The sequence below is a fragment of the Zootoca vivipara genome, chromosome Z2, assembly GCF_965207765.1.
Source record: "Zootoca vivipara chromosome Z2, rZooViv2.hap1.1, whole genome shotgun sequence".
In the NCBI taxonomy this organism is placed as follows: Eukaryota; Metazoa; Chordata; class Lepidosauria; order Squamata; family Lacertidae; genus Zootoca; species Zootoca vivipara.
In genome coordinates, this window is record NC_142585.1 from 3,257,778 (window position 1) to 3,279,003 (window position 21,226).

The window sequence follows — 21,226 nt, forward strand, 5'->3', positions numbered from 1 at the left end:
CGAGGCACAGTTTCCCATAGGAATGCATTGAAACTTAATTAATGCGTTCCTATGGGCTCCGAGGGACTGGCGGTGGTGGCGGCATTTGCTCACCTGGCTTGGGGAAGGCAGGCAGACAGGCGGCAACAGCCCTGGAGCCTTGCCGGGCTGTTGCTGCCTGCCTGCGGGCGCTTGGCTCGGGGAAGGCAGGCAGGCAGGCGTCCAATGCCGGCTCTGTCGGGCGGGGGGGGGGGGGAGAAGCGGAGAATAAGGATCTGTTCCTTCACTTCTCTCCCCCCCCCCCGCCTGACAGAGCTGGCATCGGACGGGGCTTCGGAGAGGCGCAGCGCTTCTCCAAAGTCCCTTCTGATGCCGGCTGTGTGCGAGGTGTCGGGGGGGGGGAGAAGCGGAGGAACGGATCTGTTCCTCCGCTTCTCTCCCCCTCCCGCCCCACAGAGACCAGCGGAACACAAAGGGGAACCAGCTGTAGCGCGGGAAGAAGGCAAAGGAAGATCGACTGACAGCTTCCGCGCTGACAGCTGATCTTCCTTTGCCTTCTTTTCGCGCTACAGCTGGTTCCCCTTTTGTTGCCGCTCGCCACCTCTTTGTCTTTTTATGGCCACGCTTCGCAAGACGAAGCTGCGGTCATGGAAAACCTCGCCGTCTTGCAAGTCCCTCGCACAACGCAAAATGCTTTCTTTTTTTTTTTTAAACATACTTTTTATTAATTTTACAAAATACAAAAAAACAAAAAAACGGTACATACTTAAACCCCTTTTCCACCTCCTTCCTACCCACCCACATGGGTCCTCCCCTGCCACAGAAGTATCCCATGTTTGTGAACAGTCAGAAATGGTCCATTTTATGCTTGGATTTCTGTCCTCCTCCCCCTCCCCTGACCCCAAAGCCCCCCCCTGCCACCAGGGAGCTCCAGCAAACCAGGGCAGTACGCAGGAGGACATCCATCCAACCATCTATTGTTATACCAAAAAAAGAGAAAAATAGAAATAGGAAAAAAAGGGGAAAAAGAAAGGGCGAAGAAAAAAAAGAAAAAGAAAAAAACAATACAAAACAGAAAAATTTTTCTTGCATTCATAGTTGAAAAACCATATTTTATGGGCTTCCCCTCCCCCCCTTCCCCGGTTTTCATCCCTTTTTTATCATCTGCAACAGTTTCTTACTTTATAAAAATACACCTTTGTATCTTATACAACTTATAAATCAATTGTTAACATTTTCATCTAATATTCAAATCACTGAAAATTCAAACTCCCATTTTCTCTTCCCGTGCCTAATTTTTTTTTCTCCCTCTATAAGCCTCCATATTTTCACATTTTCCAAAATCCATTCACTTTTAAAACTATAACTATTCTCAATTTAACCTTACATCCCCGATTACCGGCTCCACCCCCCCCAATCCAGCAAATTCCAAAATCAGCAGACCAGTTATAAACCTGTTAATCCATCCTTATAATCACAACATCACTTTCCCTTCACCCCACCCCCTGTTTACAGTCTCTTGCCATCCAGGTCACCATACAGGACCCCTGAATTTCTTCTCTTCTCTGCATATTTTTTCCTTCTTCCCTGTGGGCGTTCTGGAGTTCCAATAATACCAATCGTGCCCCCCTCAAAGACAGGGCACTCCATCCAACTTTTTGTAGAGTAGAGTCATCATTTTTTTCATGGTGTGTTTCATTTTGTGTTGAATCATCACAGTCCTCATCTTCATCTTTTCCTTCCCCATCATTGTCATTCTCACATTGCTCTTTTTCAGTGTCAAAAGCTTCATCTCCTAGAAAATCATATTCCGCCATCACCTCCTGAAATTTCTGCTGTAACTCCTGTCGTCGTGTCTCCTCTTGACATAACTCTATTCTTGTTTCCCACATTAAGGTCAAAACAGACCGCTGGAACTCAGGGGAACACTTTTTTGTTGACATATTTCAGTCCTGCCAAGGTCAAAACTTATCACGTGGGGTGGAATATGATCACAGTTTATTTTCTCGACTCCATTTTAACAAGCTGGCTGCATTCTTCAAGTCTTGTTAACAATAAAGTTCGAACTCACATTTCACAAGCACTTAAGCCAAAAAAGAAATTCCACAAAGTCCAGAAATACAAAGTGAAGTAAAAATTGACTTATAAATCCTGATCAACTCACTGAATTGCCTAGGCTGCCGGCTCCCGAGGGAAAGAAAGGTTTTTCTTAGGCTTTACCTCATTGCTGCAGGGCAGTCATAAACCACAGTCTCTCTCCCCTTTTCACCCTGCATCAAAGGGGATATTCTCTTTGATGCCTTTGAGGGATCCTTTTGAATTACAAATCTTCTGTTTATGGCTTCGGGTTTCTATTTACTGTCTCTTTGTTGCCGTGGGGGGGGGGTGGCTTCCTCTTTTCTCCCCTCTCTCCCAGACCAAATTGTTTTATAATCCAAATCGTGAGGTTACTTACAGTCTTTTCCAATCGTTTTATTTTCGGAAGAATCCAGCGCTCTCCGCCTTCGGCTTGAAGCTTCTCCCTGCTAGAATAACGTTGCCGCTCAAAATGGCCCCCGCGACTTCTACCCTCCTCGCTCCGGAGCTCTTATTAGAGCTAACCGAAGAGTTGGGGAGTCCGGATTGGGTCTGTGCCGAGCAAATTGCCCTCGGGACGCCCTTCCCGAGGTTCTAAGGGGCGCAGCGTTGCTCTCGCTGCCCTCCCCACTCCTAGCAGAGACGGGCCGTCTCGGAGACGAGACGAAACCCCGCCGATCGACGCTGGCGCTGAATCCGGAAGCCCACAACGCAAAATGCTTTCATCTTGCAAGTTTTTCGTTGTGCAAGGCGAATGCCTTGTGAGGTGCCACTGTATTTGGAAAGGACTGAGTAAAGTTCCTGGGAAAGATAACCCATGGGTTGCAAAATGTTACTGCCTAACATCTGTACCATAGCCAGTGTGATGGGATAGTGCTTAGGGCAGGGGTCTGCAAAGTTTTTCAGCAGGGGGCTGGTCCACTGTCCCTCAGACCTTTGTGGAGGCGTTGGACTATATTTGGGGGGGAATGATACAAGAGTACCACAAGCCCCAGTGGCTGCTTACCGGTGTCTTGCGAGCAACAGGGGCTGGCAGCAGCGGTGGAGGGACAATGAGCAGTGCATGAAAGGGCTCCGGAGAGGGGCTGCTTAAAATGGTGGCCACTCGAGCACTGCTGCTGCTGCCACCAACAAAGCCCAGCTCCCTTCCTCCTCTAGGCAGGGCAGGGAGAAGCCAGGAGGAGAGAGGGAGGGAGGATGTGCGACCACTGCTGCTGTGTGAGGGAGAGGGAGGGAGACTGAAAGAATGCACGCATGCTGGCGATCCACGCAGTGATTCCTGGACCTGGTCCACGGGCTGGATCCAAAGGCAGTTAGGCCTGATCTGGCCCGTGGATCTTACTTTGCCTACCCATGGCTTAGAATGTTAACCTGAGGCTAGAGCAGGGGTCAGCAAACTTTTTCAGCAGGGGTCCGGTCCACTGTCCCTCAGACCTTGTGGGGGGCCGGACTATATTTGGGGGGAAAATATGAAGCAATTCCTATGCCCCACAAATAACCCAGAGATGCATTTTAAATAAAAGGACACATTCTACTCATGTAAAAACACGCTGATTCCCAGACTGTCCGCGGGCCGGATTTAGAAGGCGATTGGGCCGCATCCGGCCCCCGGGCCTTAGTTTGGGGACCCCTGGGCTAGGGGGACCTGGGTTCAAATCCCCTTACTTTGAGGGAACGGTCAGTTAGAAATGTAACACAATGTAGCCTTCAACTGTGAGCTGCTTTAAGGGGAGGAGGCATTTTTAACCATTTGCATTATTTTTCCTTCATAGCCTTGCCTATCCTCTCTCCTCCAGTAGGGAGAATATGTAGTCTAAGGACTCTAGTTCAACCTTGACATTTAATATTAATAATACTAAAGGCTGCAATTATAAGTATATTTACTAGAGATTAAATGCCAGTTTATTTAGAAGTAGTTTAGCAAGGGTTGGATGTACTGCCATTAACAAATGACCTATCAGGTCCTTGTTGTCACCATCAATGCTGTTATTAGAAATGAAAAATACAGTAAATTCATAGCCAGCTGTGGGTTGATTGGTTATTTTCATTGAAGATAACACTAATCTATTTTAACATTAATCTTAATAAAATTTATTTTTTATTCAAACTAGAAAAATAGTGAACATGAGTTACATAGCTAAATCTTACTTTTAGATTTATATCTTTTTCATTTTCTTCAAGGAGTTTAATGTAGCATTCATGGTTCTTAGCATACACTACTGCCGTAGTTCTCACTATTGGGAGCTGAGGCGCTTTCACCTCAGCCTCTCGTGGGCTGTGGCCAATACAGCTGGCCCAGCCTGCTGCTCAGCTGGGGGGCAGAAGCTGATTGAGCCCCAAGTCCTCCACCACTTGCGCTCGACCGGCAAAGGACTTGGGGCTCCTTGGCCAGGCTTTGCTGGGGGCAGGAGAGCCAGCTGTGAGTCCCCCCCCCCCCCGCCCCACTCACACAAGACTGGCAAGGAACCTGGGGCTTCTTGGCCAGGCACTGGAGGCAGAGGAGCTCAATTGCTGTGACAGTTTCACCAGCGATATACCACTGAGTGAAGCTGTCATCGCGGTCTCCCCCCCCCCAATACTGGTCCTGGGTGATATATTGATAATATCACCCAGTGCTAGTCAGTATATCTCTCTTCTTTATTATATTTCCCTTGATATGAATTAATATTCTCAGTCTCGGAGAGAAAGAAAGGCAGAAACCTCACTTATACGTATTTTCTTTTTGTGCCCTCCTTCCACTTCCTTCAGAATCATAGAGCAGACCCTGAGGAACTCTTCACAAAACTGGAACGTATTGGAAAAGGCTCATTTGGAGAAGTCTTCAAAGGAATTGATAATCGGACACAACAAGTGGTTGCTATAAAAATCATAGACCTGGAGGAGGCAGAAGATGAAATAGAGGACATCCAGCAAGAAATAACTGTGCTAAGCCAGTGTGACAGCCCTTACGTGACAAAGTACTATGGCTCCTATCTAAAGGTAATGCTTATGGTTGCTCCATGTCTACTGGAAAAATGCAATTCTTTTATTTGAAAACAGCAGGATTAATGTTGTGAGATGCAGACCCATGGAATGCTATCAGATTATTATTATTTTTTAAAAAAGTAAGTACCACATTTTGTGGGTGAAGGATAGAGTTTGAGTTCGGTCTGTTTGTATTGTGGTTCTGAAGCTTGCATTCAAAGGTCTTGGTGTGGTCAAAAATTGTAAAGATATTTCAACTCACACCTTCCAGTTGTTTGTCTGGCCAGTTGTCTTCTTTAGTTGTGTTTTTATTGATTTTATAATACATATAAAATCTGCCCCGACCTGGCCACAGTGATCCATGCGACGGTCACTTCCAGGCTTGACTACTGTAACTTGCTCTACAGTAACTTGCCCTTGAAACTGTCCCAGAAACTCCAGCAGGTGCAGAATGCTGCAGTGAGGCTCCTTACAGGGACCTTGCCATGGGAGCATATTCACCCAGTGCTTTACCAGCTGCACTGGCTCCTGGTGGAGTACCAGCTCAGGTTTAAGGTGCTGGTTTTAACCTTTAAAGCCCTATGCGGCCTAGGACCCTCGTACTTACGGGACCGCCTCTCCTGATATGCCCCGCAGAGGACCCTCAGGTCCACAAATAGTAACAGCTTAAGGGTCCCAGGCCCTACAGAAGCAGGACTATCCTCCAGAAGGGCCAGAGCCTTTTCAGTCATGGCACCAACCTGGTGGAATGCTCTGTCCTATGAGACTAGGGCCCTGCGGGACTTGACCTCCTTCCGCAGGGCCTGTAAGATAGAGTTATTCCGCCTGGCCTTCAATTTAGCCTGATCTGTCATCCCTTTTCCATTTGCTTTTTATGAAGAAACCCTTCTGGCTCCACACATCAAAATTTCCCCTGGTCTCCGTACTGGCCTTAGCAGGACTAATTTGCCAGTTGCCCTGGTGATGCTATATTGATGTGTATTTTACGTTGTTTTTAAGTTGTTTTTGGTTGATGTTTTATATTTGTTGTTAGCCGCCCCGAGCCCGGTTTCTAAACAGGGAAGGGCAGGGTATAAATAAATTATTATTATTAATTATATAAAGCTTGGATTAAAAACCCAAAACAAACTAGCAATACTCTCTGTTGATGGACTTTGAAACCAAATCATTTCACTCCCCTTGTTGGCATCTATCTGTCTCGGGAGACAATGGAGGAATGCACCTTCGGGGATAAAGTCAAACAGTTGGAGAGTTACAGCAGCACCTGCTGTGACTGTAGAAACCATGATGGAAGAGAAATGTTTAATTGCAGGTGGGGCAGAGGAAGAAGTCTGGTTTTGCTGCTACAGGTACACTATGTATTTTCTTCTCTCTGTGCTCCTCCCAGTGGCATTCCTCTGTACCCTCAGTAATCCACAAGTTTTCAAAAATTCCCATTGTTTGCAGAGGCGTTGCTCTCCATGAAGATACCGTGTTTCTCATATTATAAGACACGTCTTATATTTATTTTTTCCTCAAAAAAACACACCATGGCTTATTTTCAAGGGATGTCTTATTTTTTTAATTAAGTACCGTACTTTTGCAGTCTGAGGGCTTCAAGCACAGTGCGCTAAGGGTACTGCCAGGTCCCAAGGCTTCGGGCTTCACGTGCCACGGCTCCTGCCGGCTCCCGGGGCTTAGCGCTGCTTCAGTTCAGGTCCAGCCAGGTCCTGGGCTTCGCGCGCCGCGCGCTGAGGCTCTTGCCTGGTCCCAGGGCTTCGCCGCGGCTCCTGCCAGCTGTCTTGAGCTGTGGGTCCAGCCGGGTCCTGGGGGTTAGCGCGCACGCGCGCTGAGTCTCTTGCCGGGTCCCAGGGCTTCGCCGCGGCTCCTGCCAGCTGTCTTGAGCTGTGGGTCCAGCCGGGTCCTGGGGGTTAGCGCGCACGCGCGCTGAGTCCCTTGCCGGGTCCCAGGGCTTCGCCGCGGCTCCTGCCAGCTGCCGTGGCTTGAGCTGCGGGTCCAGCCAGGTCCCGGGGGTTAGCGCGCGCGCTGAGGCTCTTGACGGGTCCCAGGGCTTTGCCACGGCTCCTGCCAGTTGCCACGGCTTGAGCTACGGGTCCAGCCGGGTCCCGGGGGTTAGCGCGCGTGCGCGCTGAGCCTCTTGCCGGGTCCCAGGGCTTCACCGTGGCTTGAGCTGCGGGTCCAGCCGGGTCCCGGGGGTTAGCGCGCGCAGGCTGAGGCTCTTGCTGGGTCCCAGGGCTTCGCCGCGGCTCCTGCCAGCTGCCATGGCTTGAGCTGCGGGTCCAGCCAGGTCCCGGGGGTTAGCGCGCGCGCTGAGGCTCTTGACGGGTCCCAGGGCTTTGCCACGGCTCCTGCCAGTTGCCACGGCTTGAGCTACGGGTCTAGCCGGGTCCCGGGGGTTAGCGCGCGTGCGCGCTGAGCCTCTTGCCGGGTCCCAGGGCTTCGCCGTGGCTCCTGCCAGCTGCCGTGGCTTGAGCTGCGGGTCCAGCCGGGTCCCGGGGGTTAGCGCGCGCAGGCTGAGGCTCTTGCTGGGTCCCAGGGCTTCGCCGCGGCTCCTGCCAGCTGCCGCGGCTTGAGCTACGGGTCCAGCTGGGTCCCGGGGGTTAGCACGCGCTGAGGCTCTTGACGGGTCCCAGGGCTTTGCCGCGGCTCCTGCCAGTTGCCGCGGCTTGAGCTACGGGTCCAGCCGGGTCCCGGGGGTTAGCGCGCCGCGCGCTGAGGCTCTTCTGGGGTCCCAGGGCTTCGCACAGGGGACACCGAGGCTCCTGCTGGGTCCCGCGGCTTCGCCTCTCGCTCGGTCGGGGCTTTGCGCTGGAGCTTATTTTCGGGGTATGCCTTATTTTTCACCAACCCTTGGAAATCCTGCCATGGCTTATTTTTTGGGGATGCCTTAAAATATGAGAAACACGGTACTGTGCATGGAGCAACAGACATGGGAAGGGATAGAGAGGACTGTGAGAAGACTAACAGTTTCCCAAAGGGGTGATGTGTTATTAAAAAATATTAAGACATAGAAGTGTGGTGGGAAGCTACCTGTCCGCTGTCTTTCTTTTTAAAATAGTTTATTTAATGCTTTATTCTCTCCTATCAAATCCATTCCCTCTTCCTCTCAGTTATTTTCATGCATACTTTTTTCAGCCTGAGATGTTTATCTTTCTGTGTAACAGTTACCACTCTCCCAACCCCTTCCAACAACATACACAGACTTCTCTCCCTCTCTCCCTCCCCCACTCTCTTTCACACACAAACACACACACCACTTCTTACACAGTAGAAGCAAGCATCCTAAATAATTTTATTTCTTTTATGCAAGGAAACAAATTGTATTTTAATTCTTTACCCTATTACTGTGTGGCTTCAGGAGTCTGCTCCTTTTTATTTCATTTATTTTCTAAAATACCTACATCTCACTTTAAAGAAGACTGCTAAGAAAGATAAAGTCAAGGTTAAAGAATATTAAAATAAATTGGCATACATTAAGCTAGTAAGACACAGCACCACTGCCAGAACAGCACATTCAGAATCACACTCAGTAGTAATCCAGTAGGCCCTCTGTGAGGGATTCCCGGTTTCCCACCCCTCACTGCTTTAACAACAGAGGTTCTCCCTGTGCTTCTATACAAACGGGAGTAAACCTCCAGTGTCCAAATTGGACTTGTCTCCAGGGTACCTCAGGGCTCTGCGTTCGAAACCTATTGCCACCAGGGGGGTCTCCCTCCCATGGATCCCTACTGCTACAATTTGCCTCTCCCTTAGGCAACTATGTGGCTCTTTTGGCTTCACTAAGCAGCCCTTTGTAAAGGTAAATGTAAAGGGGCCCCTGACCATCAGGTCCAGTCGTGTCCGACTCTGTGGTTGTGGCGCTCATCTCGCTCTATAGGCCGAGGGAGCCGGCGTTTGTCCGCAGACAGCTTCCGGGTCATGTGGCCAGCATGACAAAGCTGCTTCTGGCGAACCTGAGCAGCGCACGGAAACGCCGTTTACCTTCCCCCCGGAGCGGTCCCTATTTATCTACTTGCACTTTGATGTGCTTTCGAACTGCTAGGTGGGCAGGAGCTGGGACCGAGCAACGGGAGCTCACCCCGTTGCAGGGATTCGAACCGCCGACCTTCTGATCAGCAAGCCCTAGACTTTGTGGTTTAACCCACAGAGCCACCTGGGTCCACCTGGGTTTGTATGACAGGAGAAAAAGCAAACAGTTTCCTCTTCCACAGGAAAGCTTTGTTCTTGCCTCTTAGTCACACCTCTGAAGGTACTGAGACACTGCCCGAGTCCACGAACATTTAGGCACATTTAACTTTATTATTTAACTTGAAAACATGGATTTCTCTGGTTCTTAAAAGTGCATATCTTCTTTTCATATAATACAGACTTGTTAATACATCTCCTGCATCTTGATAATAACCGTTATATCCTTTCTTCTTCCCATCCAACCAAACCTAACCCCCTGCTCCCTCTCTAACCCTCCACTCCCCACTGCCAAGCCCCAACTGCCTTTCAAGGGTTGTTCCCCCTCCATTTAGAATGCCTTCTAGCTCCGCCTCCCAGGGAACACCTGTCTATCATGGGAGTGATGAACCGGAATCATCATCAGGCACTATTCCGCCACACCCTCCCTAAAGGCTTTACAAAAGAACCACATTTTCCCTGCTTGGCAGAAAGCTGGGCCTTTTGTGTGGATCTGTCTGGTGGTTGTTCTAGTGCCTAAGCTAGAAGAGAAGAAGCCATTTCATCCTAAAAGGAGAATTGGATCATTGGCATGCCAGCAGAAATGTCCTGATTAACCCACTGCACTTGGGTGTGTGCATGCCTGTGGGAAGAGGGTAATCTGTTCTGCCTTCCCTGGGCCTGCCCCCAGTTAGGATCGGACATTTCAACTAATGCAACAAATTGCATTTCCTCAATGGCCGTATTTTTAAAATAGCATATCATGTTTCCACACTAAAAAAAATTATGAAAAATCTGTTGGTGACTTTAGGGAGCTTGTGACTGGTATTCTGTGTGGTTTCACAAGTACTTATAACATGCAGAAAAGTCAAACATATGATATTGAACAGAAACATCACAGCACAATATTGCCACAAATTGCCAAGGTTCTACAGACCAGCACACCTTGGCAGGAATTACAATGGGATTTTATTTTTAACCCTAATGTCAGATGTAAAGGTAAAGGAAAAGGTACCTTCCCGCCGGAGCGGTACCTATTTATCTACTTGCACTTTGATGTGCTTTCGAACTGCTAGGTTGGCAGGAGCTGGGACCAGCAACGGGAGCTCACCCCGTCACAGGGATTCAAACCACCGACCTTCTGATCGGCAAGCCCTAGGTCAGATGACCCAAGATCAAAAGAAATAATTGGGACCATGTTCTTAAATGTGTTTCTGATTCCTTTGACTCTTTGCAGCCTGTCTTAAAGTCCAGTGAGGTTGCAAACAAAGATACCTGCTGAAAGCGGCAAGCCTTGCTTTGGGCAGAGATAAACTACACTTCAGAGTTCCCAGTTGGGAACTCTGTAGCACAGCAGATCTCAGCAGGGCTTGCTAGAAATGCCAGCCACCTAATTGGTGCTTATAGCAAGCCCCTTCAGTGGCAGACTTTCACACTGCCAGCTTCAATTCAAGTTGGTGATTTAAAGGAGGAATTGAGCACATTTAGAGTGTGCTCATTTTTCAATTTAGCCATGACTTGGAACGTTTCTGCACCTGATATTAGACATTAGGTGTGAGGAAAGTGGCCACGGTTTGTGCAAAACTGCCTGGCAGGCTAAACTCTCAGACTTGATGGACCTAATTAGATACCTTGGCTGGAGATTCCATGCCCCTGCTCTAACACGTCATAATTTTAACCAAAAAATTGTTCAGAATTCAATAATTTGGCACTGTCCTCTGTAAAGAGTGTGTTCTTGGATGCCTAGGTGAAAACTACGCACATTCAGTTACAGTATATAGTAGAGACTTTATTGAGACATTATTGGAAAAGCAGTACTTATTTTGGCTCTGTAGGCATTTTGCAGATTGCCCTCAAACCATCCAAAGGTATCTGTGTGGCCCACACAGTGTAAATTGAACTGGGCTAAAATTCAGCCTTAGATGGAAATAAATTGCTGACAATTTTTTTGTTTGACGTTCTTGTGGATAAGCTATTGCCTCTTATCAGTTAATTTCCCTCATTTGAAGCCCTCAACTATGCTGATAGCTCTGAGTATCAGTAACTAATAGTTGAAATGTTTGATTAAGACCAGTTATATTTGTTCTAAAATCTATATTCTGCCTGTGTATGAACGAGATGAACAAATGTTGATTTAGTAGTATGTATTATTGTTTTTTATTGTGCTAATAGCTGCCCATTTTTTTGTAAATATCACATGGTTATGTTGGTAATACTGATTATGTAATTCATGTCAAATCTGAACAGAATTAATACGACAATTTGTTTATGGTCTTTATTATTAAAAATAGACCTCGAATAATACTTAAAAAATCAGACCAGGATTATTCCTTCTCTCTCTCTCTCTCTCTCTCTCCCTCCCTCCACGTGCACATAGGCACACATACATATAAAGTGTTTTTTGAGGGTTATGTGTGCAGTATATATCTTTCACTCTTAAAATGCCAGTTAATAAAATAGTCTCAACAATTCCAACAATTCCAATTGTAAACCCACTTATTAGAAGGTAAATCCAAGTGAGCTCTGTGGAACTTGTTTCAGGTAGGTAGCTGTGTTGGTCTGAGGTAGTCGAAACAAAATAAAAAAATTCCTTCCAGCAGCACCTTAGGGACCAACTAAGTTTGTCATTGGTATGAGCTTTCGTGTGCATGCACACTTCTTCAGATACAGTCATACCTCGGTTTAAGTACGCTTCGGTTTGAGTACTTTCAGTTTAAATACTCCGCGGACCCGTCTGGAACGAATTAATCCATCATGCAAGCTTTTCAGATGCACAATTTTTTTTCTCAGGATGGATGATCGGGTGGTGCAAAGGGAAAATGGAATAGTACAGTGGTGCCTCACTTAACGAATGCCCTGCTTAACGAAATTTCCGCTTAACGAAAGGTTTTTTTCTAGTGGAGGTTGCCTTGCTAGACGAATTCATTTTACGAAAAATTCATCTAGCGAATCGCAGTTTCCCATAGGAATGAATGCATTGAAATTCAATTAATACGTTCCTATGGGCAAAAAAAAAATTCAATGCATTCCTATGGGATTCGCTAGACAAATTTTTCATTATAAGAAAAGACCTGTGGAACGAATTAAATTCATCTAGCGAGGCACCACTGTAGCTCTAACTCTGTTTTTATTGCCTCTTATGCTAAAATTATTCATGCTATCCACTCTTATGCTAAAATTATTACTGTACAGTTGTACCTTGGCTCCTGAATGCCGCAAATCTGGAAGTGATTGTTCCGGTTTGCAAACGTTCTTCCGCAGCTTCTGATTAGCTGCAGGAGCTTCTCACAACTTACATAGGGGTTTCACGGATAGCGCATAAAGCCAAAATAATATTTAGTCAAAACACATTGGGTGCAATGCCTGGTGTGGCTGCTGAAGTTTTTTCTCCCAGATGCCCACCCTCTTTCTGCTCCCCCTTTTTACATTTTTAAAAGCTGAATGCACACAAGTTAAATGTGCATATATTTGTGGTCTGTTGTGTTATAAAATTAGAAAAATAACAGCCAATTTGTAAAAGCAATTACAAATAAAATATAATAAAGTCAACAATTAAAAGACAAAACAAAAAGCAGGGTGTTTTTTTTTTGGTCATGCCCTTATATCGTAAACCAGCACTTTCAACAAAACCCAGAAGCAAATAGGAAGAGTGTCGACCTTACAGAATAGTGAGCACGAAACAAAAATATGGCTACCATATTTTGGATCACAGACAGTGCATTACAGTAATCCATAATGAAATTAACCAAAACTTAGATGACTGGGGCAGGTTCCACCTTCTGTGGCAAAGGCTACAGTAGGTCTATCAGCCAAATGATGCCACCACTCTGAGCATTGGAGGAATGCAATGGGATCAAGAATAACATTTAGTATTTCCCCTCTGTGCTTCTTTGCCTTGTGATATGATCTTAAGTCATAGAGAGCATTGCTTCAACAAAGTTCTAGCCTAATTAAACCAGCAACAGCTTCATCTCTTGTCACCATGCTGGGCATTGCATTTCTAAAGTAATCTGCAAATAAGGGTTTACTGTCAGGTCCTTACTCAAACTTAAAAGACAAAATACTGTTTAAAGCAAAAAACCTTATTTTAACAACAGTTACTGGTTCAGTAATCGTAACACTATTTTCACAAAGGTCCTGCATTAGCAAATACGAAGAGCCATTGAATCATAATATTCTACTAACTTCATATAGCACCTTTCTTTAGTTACTGTGTGGGCTGCCACACTGTGGTCTTTATAATTGATCCTTCTATCCAACAGTTCCTTGAAATGATTTTTATAGGTACTGTTCGCTTTCCCAGAATATTGGAACAATGCCTTTGTTGAAACCATTGCTAACATGACAGTGAACTTGATCACTTGCTAAAATGGATGATTCTGTTAAAGCAGCTAAAGCTATGAATGATTTACCGTAAATACTTAGTTTCCTGGAAAATTTATTGGTGCTTTTAGCCAGCAAAATAGTTATTCATTTTATAGGTTTATAAGCCAGCTTTTAAAAGGAAATTTCCCAGGGAAAAGTGATAATAAAAATCAAGTAAACTGCATATCATTGTTAAGATTAGAAAATAGGCAATAAGAACAATAATATGCTGAAGAAGCAATATATTAGTTTCAATTGCCAGTAAATTTAGCAAAAAAATTAAACCGAGCTGTGAGAGCAACACAAAAATCCTCATCTAACCTCTTAATTGAAAGTAGCATTTCAAGGCCCACCTAAAAGGAAGGAAGGATGGATGGAAGGGAGGGAGGGAGGGAGGGGCCAAATATATCGACTGAATTTCATAACCTTGGGACCACTTCCAAGATGCCTTATTTCTTTTCCCCACCAACTTCATTCACTAATTGTCCTGTACAAAGAAAATTGATTGGCTGGAGTAGCTTTCACTCTCCTGAGTACAGTAGATGAAATCTACTTACATATAAGTTATGGCTGTCTTAGATACAGAGTGTAAGGGAATATGGACTTGTTATTATGCCTATTTGTTGAGGTTCAGTTTTGGATTCCCTCCTAGGAGTAAAAAGAGTTTTCCTAGGACAGGGCACATCATGAGAGTCATGAAACACAGAAGATGATCAGGGTGTGTCAAGAAAAACTGTTGCTGTGCTTCTTAAGTAGATTGCCAGTTACATTACGTTGGCAATAGAAATTCATGTACAGTATTCAGATTCAGGAGGATGAAGTATGATAAAGTGCTAGAGTCAGTTATCACCCATGTCACCTCAGGCAAATCTTTGAAACAATGCCAAGCTTGGAGGAGTGATCCTAATAGTCTGGATGTGTGAATCTTCCCTTTAGGTTACCAACCAATAGCTCTTAGGAAGGAAACTATTCAAGCAAAGAAAGTTCCATTTATGTTGGGATTGTAGTTTTTCCCCCCTCTTTCAGCCGAGAGTCTGAAGCAATGTTTCTTTCTCCCTCCGCCTAACCATCCTGCTCAGTGCTCTTCTGTCCACAAAGTACATTTCACCTCAATGTCTTTTCCAGCTTTCCTTCCCCCCCCCCCCCCAGTTAGGGTGCTTCACAGTGAACATGTCGTAAGCCACTCTGGGAGACCCATTGAAGGATGGAGAGTGAGTACCAAATATTCTAGACAAAGGTGAGCCGCAGGAGACAGCACAGTGGTTGCTTGCATCTCTGTCTCTTCCCTCCCCAACTGGCAGCTCCAAAGAGTGTGTGGAGGGTGCCTTGCTTACCTGTGGAATTTATGATGAATTGAGCTGACCCACTGATCTCTTTTGAAAAGCCTAATACTTTATCTGCATTCCTTTTTAGGGCACAAAGTTATGGATAATCATGGAATACTTAGGTGGGGGATCAGCATTGGATCTGGTAAGCGTCTTCTAATGGTTTGTGGCTTTTTCATTTTCTAGTTAGCTTATACATTCTTACTTATTACTGAAATTTGTATTCCACTTTTCCATGTAAAAGTGCTCAAAAGTAGATCATTTCAAAGCAACAAAAATGCAACTCAGTACATCATTACAATAACAATCAAATATGGGCAAAGCGATTCAAAGTATAATAACAATCCAGTGATCTAGTAATAACATTCTTATTATTCAGAGTGTGACTTCTTTCTTTTTATAATTTATGAGTTGATAGTTTTTGAAGCTTTTTCAGTGAACATACTTTTTAAAGAAGTTTAAATATCCATGTCAAGGAATAGGATGTAGGTTTCAAGTGTTATTTATGACAGAAGTCATCATTAAATTTAATTCACAGTTCTAAAATCTCAACACTGAAGCCAGATATCCGTAATATGCTAATGTTCAGAGCATTAGGTAAGTTTTCTGTAGATCATTCCCTTCTCCAAGAGGGGGACATATCATTTTGTAACTGCTTTGTGTAAATTGCCAGTTGCACTGATAGTAGTCTTCGACTTCAACATAGTAGTAGTAGTAGTAGTAGTAGTAGTAGTAGGACTCTTGTCAGCTAGGCAATGGTTTCTTCTACTTGCAGTTGGTGTACTGAAGCTCAGAGGATTTTGACTGAAACTACTAAGTGACTCAGTGTCTGGGCATGGTCTGGGATTTCCTGATCCAACTCAAACATGTTTTTCTGCTGAGAGAAGCTGGCTGTCTTGTGGCACAATGCTTCTCTTGATTCAATGACTACAGTGTTCTTTTATATCTAGTTGTAGATGAGCTTGAGTGCAGGTTGTCTACCTTGTGTCTTAAAAAACAATATATTAGCAAAAAGTGTACCACACCTTCTACTTTTCAGTATGAGGATGCTTTGTTGCCGTCAAAACAGTGTCATTAATAAACTGAAAGGTGAGATGCTTTACCAGTTTTGAATACACAGAAATGTTTTCCTTGGAAGCAGATCCCAGGAGTGTGCTATGGAAGCAAAAGCATGGTTAATATTCAATGTTGAAACCGACCTGGTTTTTCCCTTTTTGGCAGTTTAAATTTAAGTCATGAAAGGGCCCATTACTTATGACAAACACAGTGTTCATGACGGATGCAGCCTAGGAGGGACTAAAAAAGCGCTTTGGGTGGTGATGTGTGGTTTTCCCCTATCCTCCAGTCCAGCTCCACCACAGCCCTATATAAGAGACCCACCCTTTTCCTGTAAGATAATGCTGCTCAGTGTTTATGCTTATGAGATCCTGAAATATTAGCAACATGACATTTTTGCAAGCTCTGTACAAACTGTGCCTTAATCCAACTAGAATTTCAACAAATTAGAATTACGAGTGGTCTCTGCACATAAGTAGTACTCCGTTCAACCCTAACGGCCACCTTCTGATTTTCTCAGCTGGAATTTGGAAAGACAAGGAAAGCCTTGCTGCTCACTGAGTTTTGGGGCAGTTGTCCGCTGGGGACAAGGAAAAGATTTTTGAGGGCTGTGGTTCATATACACACAAATTCAAGTTTATGAATAACACAGTGTCTGTTGTGGAACATTTGTGTTTGAACCTTTTCCTGCAAATCTTTAAAAAAAGAAAAATGACATCCTATATAATAAAGTGCAAGTGTCTCTGCGTCCAGTATTCCCTGTGTCCCTGGGTTTGCGCTACTGCGCATGTGCCCCACGGACACAGGGATCAGACGCAGAGACTTGGAACGCACACTCTCTTGCGCGCTCACCCCCACCCCTCTACCTACCGTTTCCCTGCGGTCGCCAACTGCCGCTCCCGGCCGGACTGAGTGTTGGCGGCGGGGGGGGGGAAGCAGCCCCCGCACTGCCGCACTTCGGCTCCGTCTCCCAGAGCCGAAGTGCAGCGGTGCGGGGGCTTTTCGCTTTCACACCGCCAGACTTCGGCTCCAGGGGACGCAGCCAAAGCGCGGCAGTGCGAAAGCCCCCGCACAGCCGCAGGCTTTTTGCCGCCTGCCTTCCCCTTGGCTTGGGGAAGGCAGGCGGCGAAATGCCGCTGCACCGCCGCACTTCGGCTCTGTCGGGCCTCAGATCGGTTCTCCGCTTCTCCCTCCCCCCGCCCGACAGAGCCGGCAACCCGGGCATCTGTGCTTTCTGTCGGCGGTGGGGGGGAGAGGAACGAACGGAGAGAAAGGGCTGCTTTCTCTCTGTTCGTTCCTCTCCCCTCACCGCAGACAGAAAGGACAGATCCCGGGATGTCTCCTTCCTGTTGGTGGCTGGGGGAGAGGAACGAAGGAAGAGAAAGCAGCCCTTTCTCCTCCTTCCTTCCTCTCCCCCAGCCGCCGACAGGAAGAACAGGTCCCGGGGTTCAGAGAAGCGCTGCACAAGCGCTTCTCCGAACCCCGGGATGTTCTAGCGCCCGTTTACTTAACAGGCTGAATTACATTAGTTTCAAATAACTATTAACAAACAGTGGATGCCAGGGTTTATGCTTTATTTGAATTATGCTTTGTTTCCTTCCCAAAGCTCCGTGCTGGCCCATTCGATGAGTTCCAGATTGCTACGATGCTCAAGGAAATACTGAAAGGGCTTGACTATCTACATTCAGAGAAGAAAATTCACAGAGATATAAAGGGTGTGTATAAATTTAAATAAATGGGGAGCCCATATCCCTTCAAGCAATAAATATTTCTGCTTTTTAATTAGTTTTTTCTGCTTTCTCCTTCTTTCAAGCTGCCAACGTGTTATTGTCAGAGCAAGGAGATGTGAAGCTTGCAGATTTTGGAGTTGCAGGGCAACTGACTGATACACAGATTAAAAGGAACACCTTTGTAGGCACACCATTTTGGATGGCACCAGAAGTGATTCAGCAATCAGCCTATGATTCAAAAGTAAGTTCTTTGAAATTGGTTTGTGCTGGAAGTGATGTGTTCATTTTGTGCAAGACATTTGGAGATTTTCAGAACTACAGTCTTGCCACAGAATGTGTGGTATGCCTCCAAATGTGTAATTCTTACAGCTATGGGACAGCTTGAGAATGTGTATTAAAGATCAAATAACTAGTTTCTAGCACTAGTGATTATAGCCCAGAATTCTGTGGAGTGTACAAACCAGGAGGGGCCTTCGGGCCTTCATGAGCTTCCAAGCACTAAAGGAGCATTAGTACTTATTTCCACTGACTTTTGTCCTCCTGTGTTCATTGAGCTTCAGTCTTCTCCTGATTATGCTCAGAACTCTACTAAGCTCTCCTTCAAAAGCTTAAGCAAATCTGTTACCAGAAGGATGATATGTACTAAGGGTTCTCAGGTTGCAGAGCAACAAGACACTCCTCTTCTTTCACTGCAACTTCCTGAGTTTTCTGGGCTTCCTGTTAAGCTCTTTTCAACACAGCACAATCACACCCAACTGTTCTTTCCCCTCCTTCCTGAGTGAGGACTTCCACAACTTGTCGTCAGCTTGACCCTCAAACGATACAAAAAGCTGAACAATTTGCATTGCTCTTGAAGGAATATACTTGCTCCATGTAGATAAACATTTATCCAATGTTGCTGTCATATCTTGGAGCACAAGGACCCTGCTTGTGTGTGCATGTGTGTTTTGCATCAGTTCAGTTCAGTTGGGGAACCAAAGTTTCTGCTACCTGTTCAAGATAGCTAGTGCTGTACAAATATGATACTATTATATTTCCTCTTTTTCTGCAGGCTGACATTTGGTCATTGGGAATCACAGCTATTGAACTGGCCAAAGGAGAGCCTCCGAACTCAGACATGCATCCAATGAGAGTTCTCTTTCTCATTCCCAAAAACAACCCTCCAACCCTAATAGGGGACTTCAGCAAACCCTTTAAAGAGTTTATTGATGCATGTCTGAATAAGGACCCGACATTTGTAAGTGTTAATGTTTCACTACTTCAATATTAGGAAACTGGGATGCTTGCAGTGTTGTTTGTTATGCAAAAGAAAAGGCAGAGAAAAGTGCTTTTTTAAAAAAAATGTTTAAACTTTTCAGCATACAGTACAATGAAAAACAAATTAATCTAAATAAACATAAAAAAGGAAACAACAAAGGAAAAGGGGAGGGGTAACAAAGCCCTCTATCAGAGGTTGATCTTAACCCTTGTCTCACGGAAAAGGGAGGGTGCACCCTCTCAGCTCTCACCTGGGAGCTTCCTTTTCTTCTCCCAGACTCCTACCCTGGGAGATCTTACCTTGCCTGCCTCTCATACAGGGTCTTTCACTTTCCATCCATCACCTTCCTATGTGTACCCTCACTAACCTAGAGTAAAGGTAAAGGACCCCTGACAGTTAAGTCCAGTTGCAAACGACTCTGGGGTTGTGGCGCTCATCTCGCTTTACTGGCCGAGGGAGTTGATGTTTGTCTGCAGGCAGCTTCCGGGTCATGTGGCCAGTATGACTAAGCTGCTTCTGGCGAAACCAGAGCAGCGCACGGAAACGCCGTTCACCTTCCCACTGCAGCGGTACCTATTTATCTACTTGCACTGCGTGCTTTCAAACTTCTAGGTTGGCAGGAGCTGGGACCGAGCAACGGGAGCTCACCCTGTCGCGGGGATTCGAACCGCCGACCTTTTGATAGGCAGGCCCTAGGCTCAGTGGCTTACACCACAGCGCCACCTGCATCCCCTAACCTAGAGTAAAGGACATCAAAAAACAAAACATAGTACAGTGGTACCTCGGTTTACGAACACCTCGGGTTATGAACTTTCGGTTTACGAACCATCGAAACCCGGAAGTAAGTAACCTGAGGTAAGAGCTTCCGAAGGGAACGCGCAAGGTAAGAGCTTCCGAAGGGCACCCCCCTTGGCTGCGTCCCAGTCGCGGACGCTCTGATGCCTCCGTGGAGGCCTCCATAGGCCTCGGAAACCTCTTGGTAGACAGTAAAATTCATGTTAAATTGCTGCTTTAGGGGGTGTTTTTCATCGCCAGGTACGGATTAATCCACTTTCCATTATTTTCAATGGGAAAGTTTGCTTCGGTTTATGAACACTTCGGTTTATGAACAGATTTCCAGAACCAATTGTGTTCATAAACCGAGGTACCACTGTACAACATAAGCAAGAGTAAAATAGATAGAAGAAGGAAGAAAAAGAGAAAACACTGGAAATAAATAAAATAAAAAATAGAAATAAATAAAGAAGACTTCAGATTCTTCATCTGTCAATTATATATATATATATATATATATATATATATATATATATATATATATATATATATAATAGTTCAAGGCCAGTGGAAGTGATGATATTCCAGCTGAACTATTTAAAATTTTAAAAGATGATGCTGTTAAGGTGCTACACCCAATATGCCAGCAAGTTTGGAAAACTCAGCAACGGCCAGAGGATTGGAGAAGATCAGTCTACATCCCAATTCCAAAGAAGGGCAGTGCCAAAGAATGCTCCAACTACCGCACAATTGCGCTCATTTCACACGCTAGCAAGGTTATGCTTAAAATTCTACAAGGCAGGCTTAGGCAGTATGTGGACCGAGAACTCCCAGAAGTGCAAGCTGGATTTCGAAAGGGCAGAGGAACCAGAGACCAAATAGCAAACATGCGCTGGATTATGGAGAAAGCTAGAGAGTTCCAGAAAAACGTCTACTTCTGCTTCATTGACTATGCAAAAGCCTTTGACTGTGTCGACCACAGGAAACTATGGCAAGTTCTTAAAGAAATGGGAGTGCCTGATCACCTCATCTGTCTCCTGAGAAATCTCTATGTGGGACAAGAAGCTACAGTTAGAACTGGATATGGAACAACTGATTGGTTCAAAATTGGGAAAGGAGTACGACAAGGTTGTATATTGTCTCCCTGCTTATTTAACTTATATGCAGAATTCATCATGCGAAAGGCTGGACTAGATGAATCCCAAACCGGAATTAAGATTGCCGGAAGAAATATCAACAACCTCAGATATGCAGATGACACAACCTTGATGGCAGAAAGCGAGGAGGAATTAAAGAACCTTTTAATGAGGGTGAAAGAGGAGAGCGCAAAATATGGTCTGAAGCTCAACATCAAAAAAACCAAGATCATGGCCACTGGTCCCATCACCTCCTGGCAAATAGAAGGGGAAGAAATGGAGGCAGTGAGAGATTTTACTTTCTTGGGCTCCTTGATCACTGCAGATGGTGACAGCAATCACGAAATTAAAAGACGCCTGCTTCTTGGGAGAAAAGCAATGACAAACCTAGACAGCATC

General features: G+C 45.4%; 1 protein-coding gene across 2 annotated transcripts in view; it reads left to right on the top strand.

Moving 5' to 3' along the window:
* STK26 (serine/threonine kinase 26) overlaps nucleotides 1-21,226 on the top strand; it is a 61,413-nt gene that overhangs the window by 20,510 nt on the left and 19,677 nt on the right. For both annotated transcript variants that reach the window (XM_035102018.3, XM_035102019.3), the window contains exons 3-7: nucleotides 4,804-5,034; nucleotides 14,962-15,018; nucleotides 17,536-17,644; nucleotides 17,743-17,900; nucleotides 18,711-18,896. In XM_035102018.3, coding sequence (XP_034957909.1) covers nucleotides 4,804-5,034; nucleotides 14,962-15,018; nucleotides 17,536-17,644; nucleotides 17,743-17,900; nucleotides 18,711-18,896 — 741 coding nt within the window. The remainder of the gene's footprint in view (nucleotides 1-4,803; nucleotides 5,035-14,961; nucleotides 15,019-17,535; nucleotides 17,645-17,742; nucleotides 17,901-18,710; nucleotides 18,897-21,226) is intronic.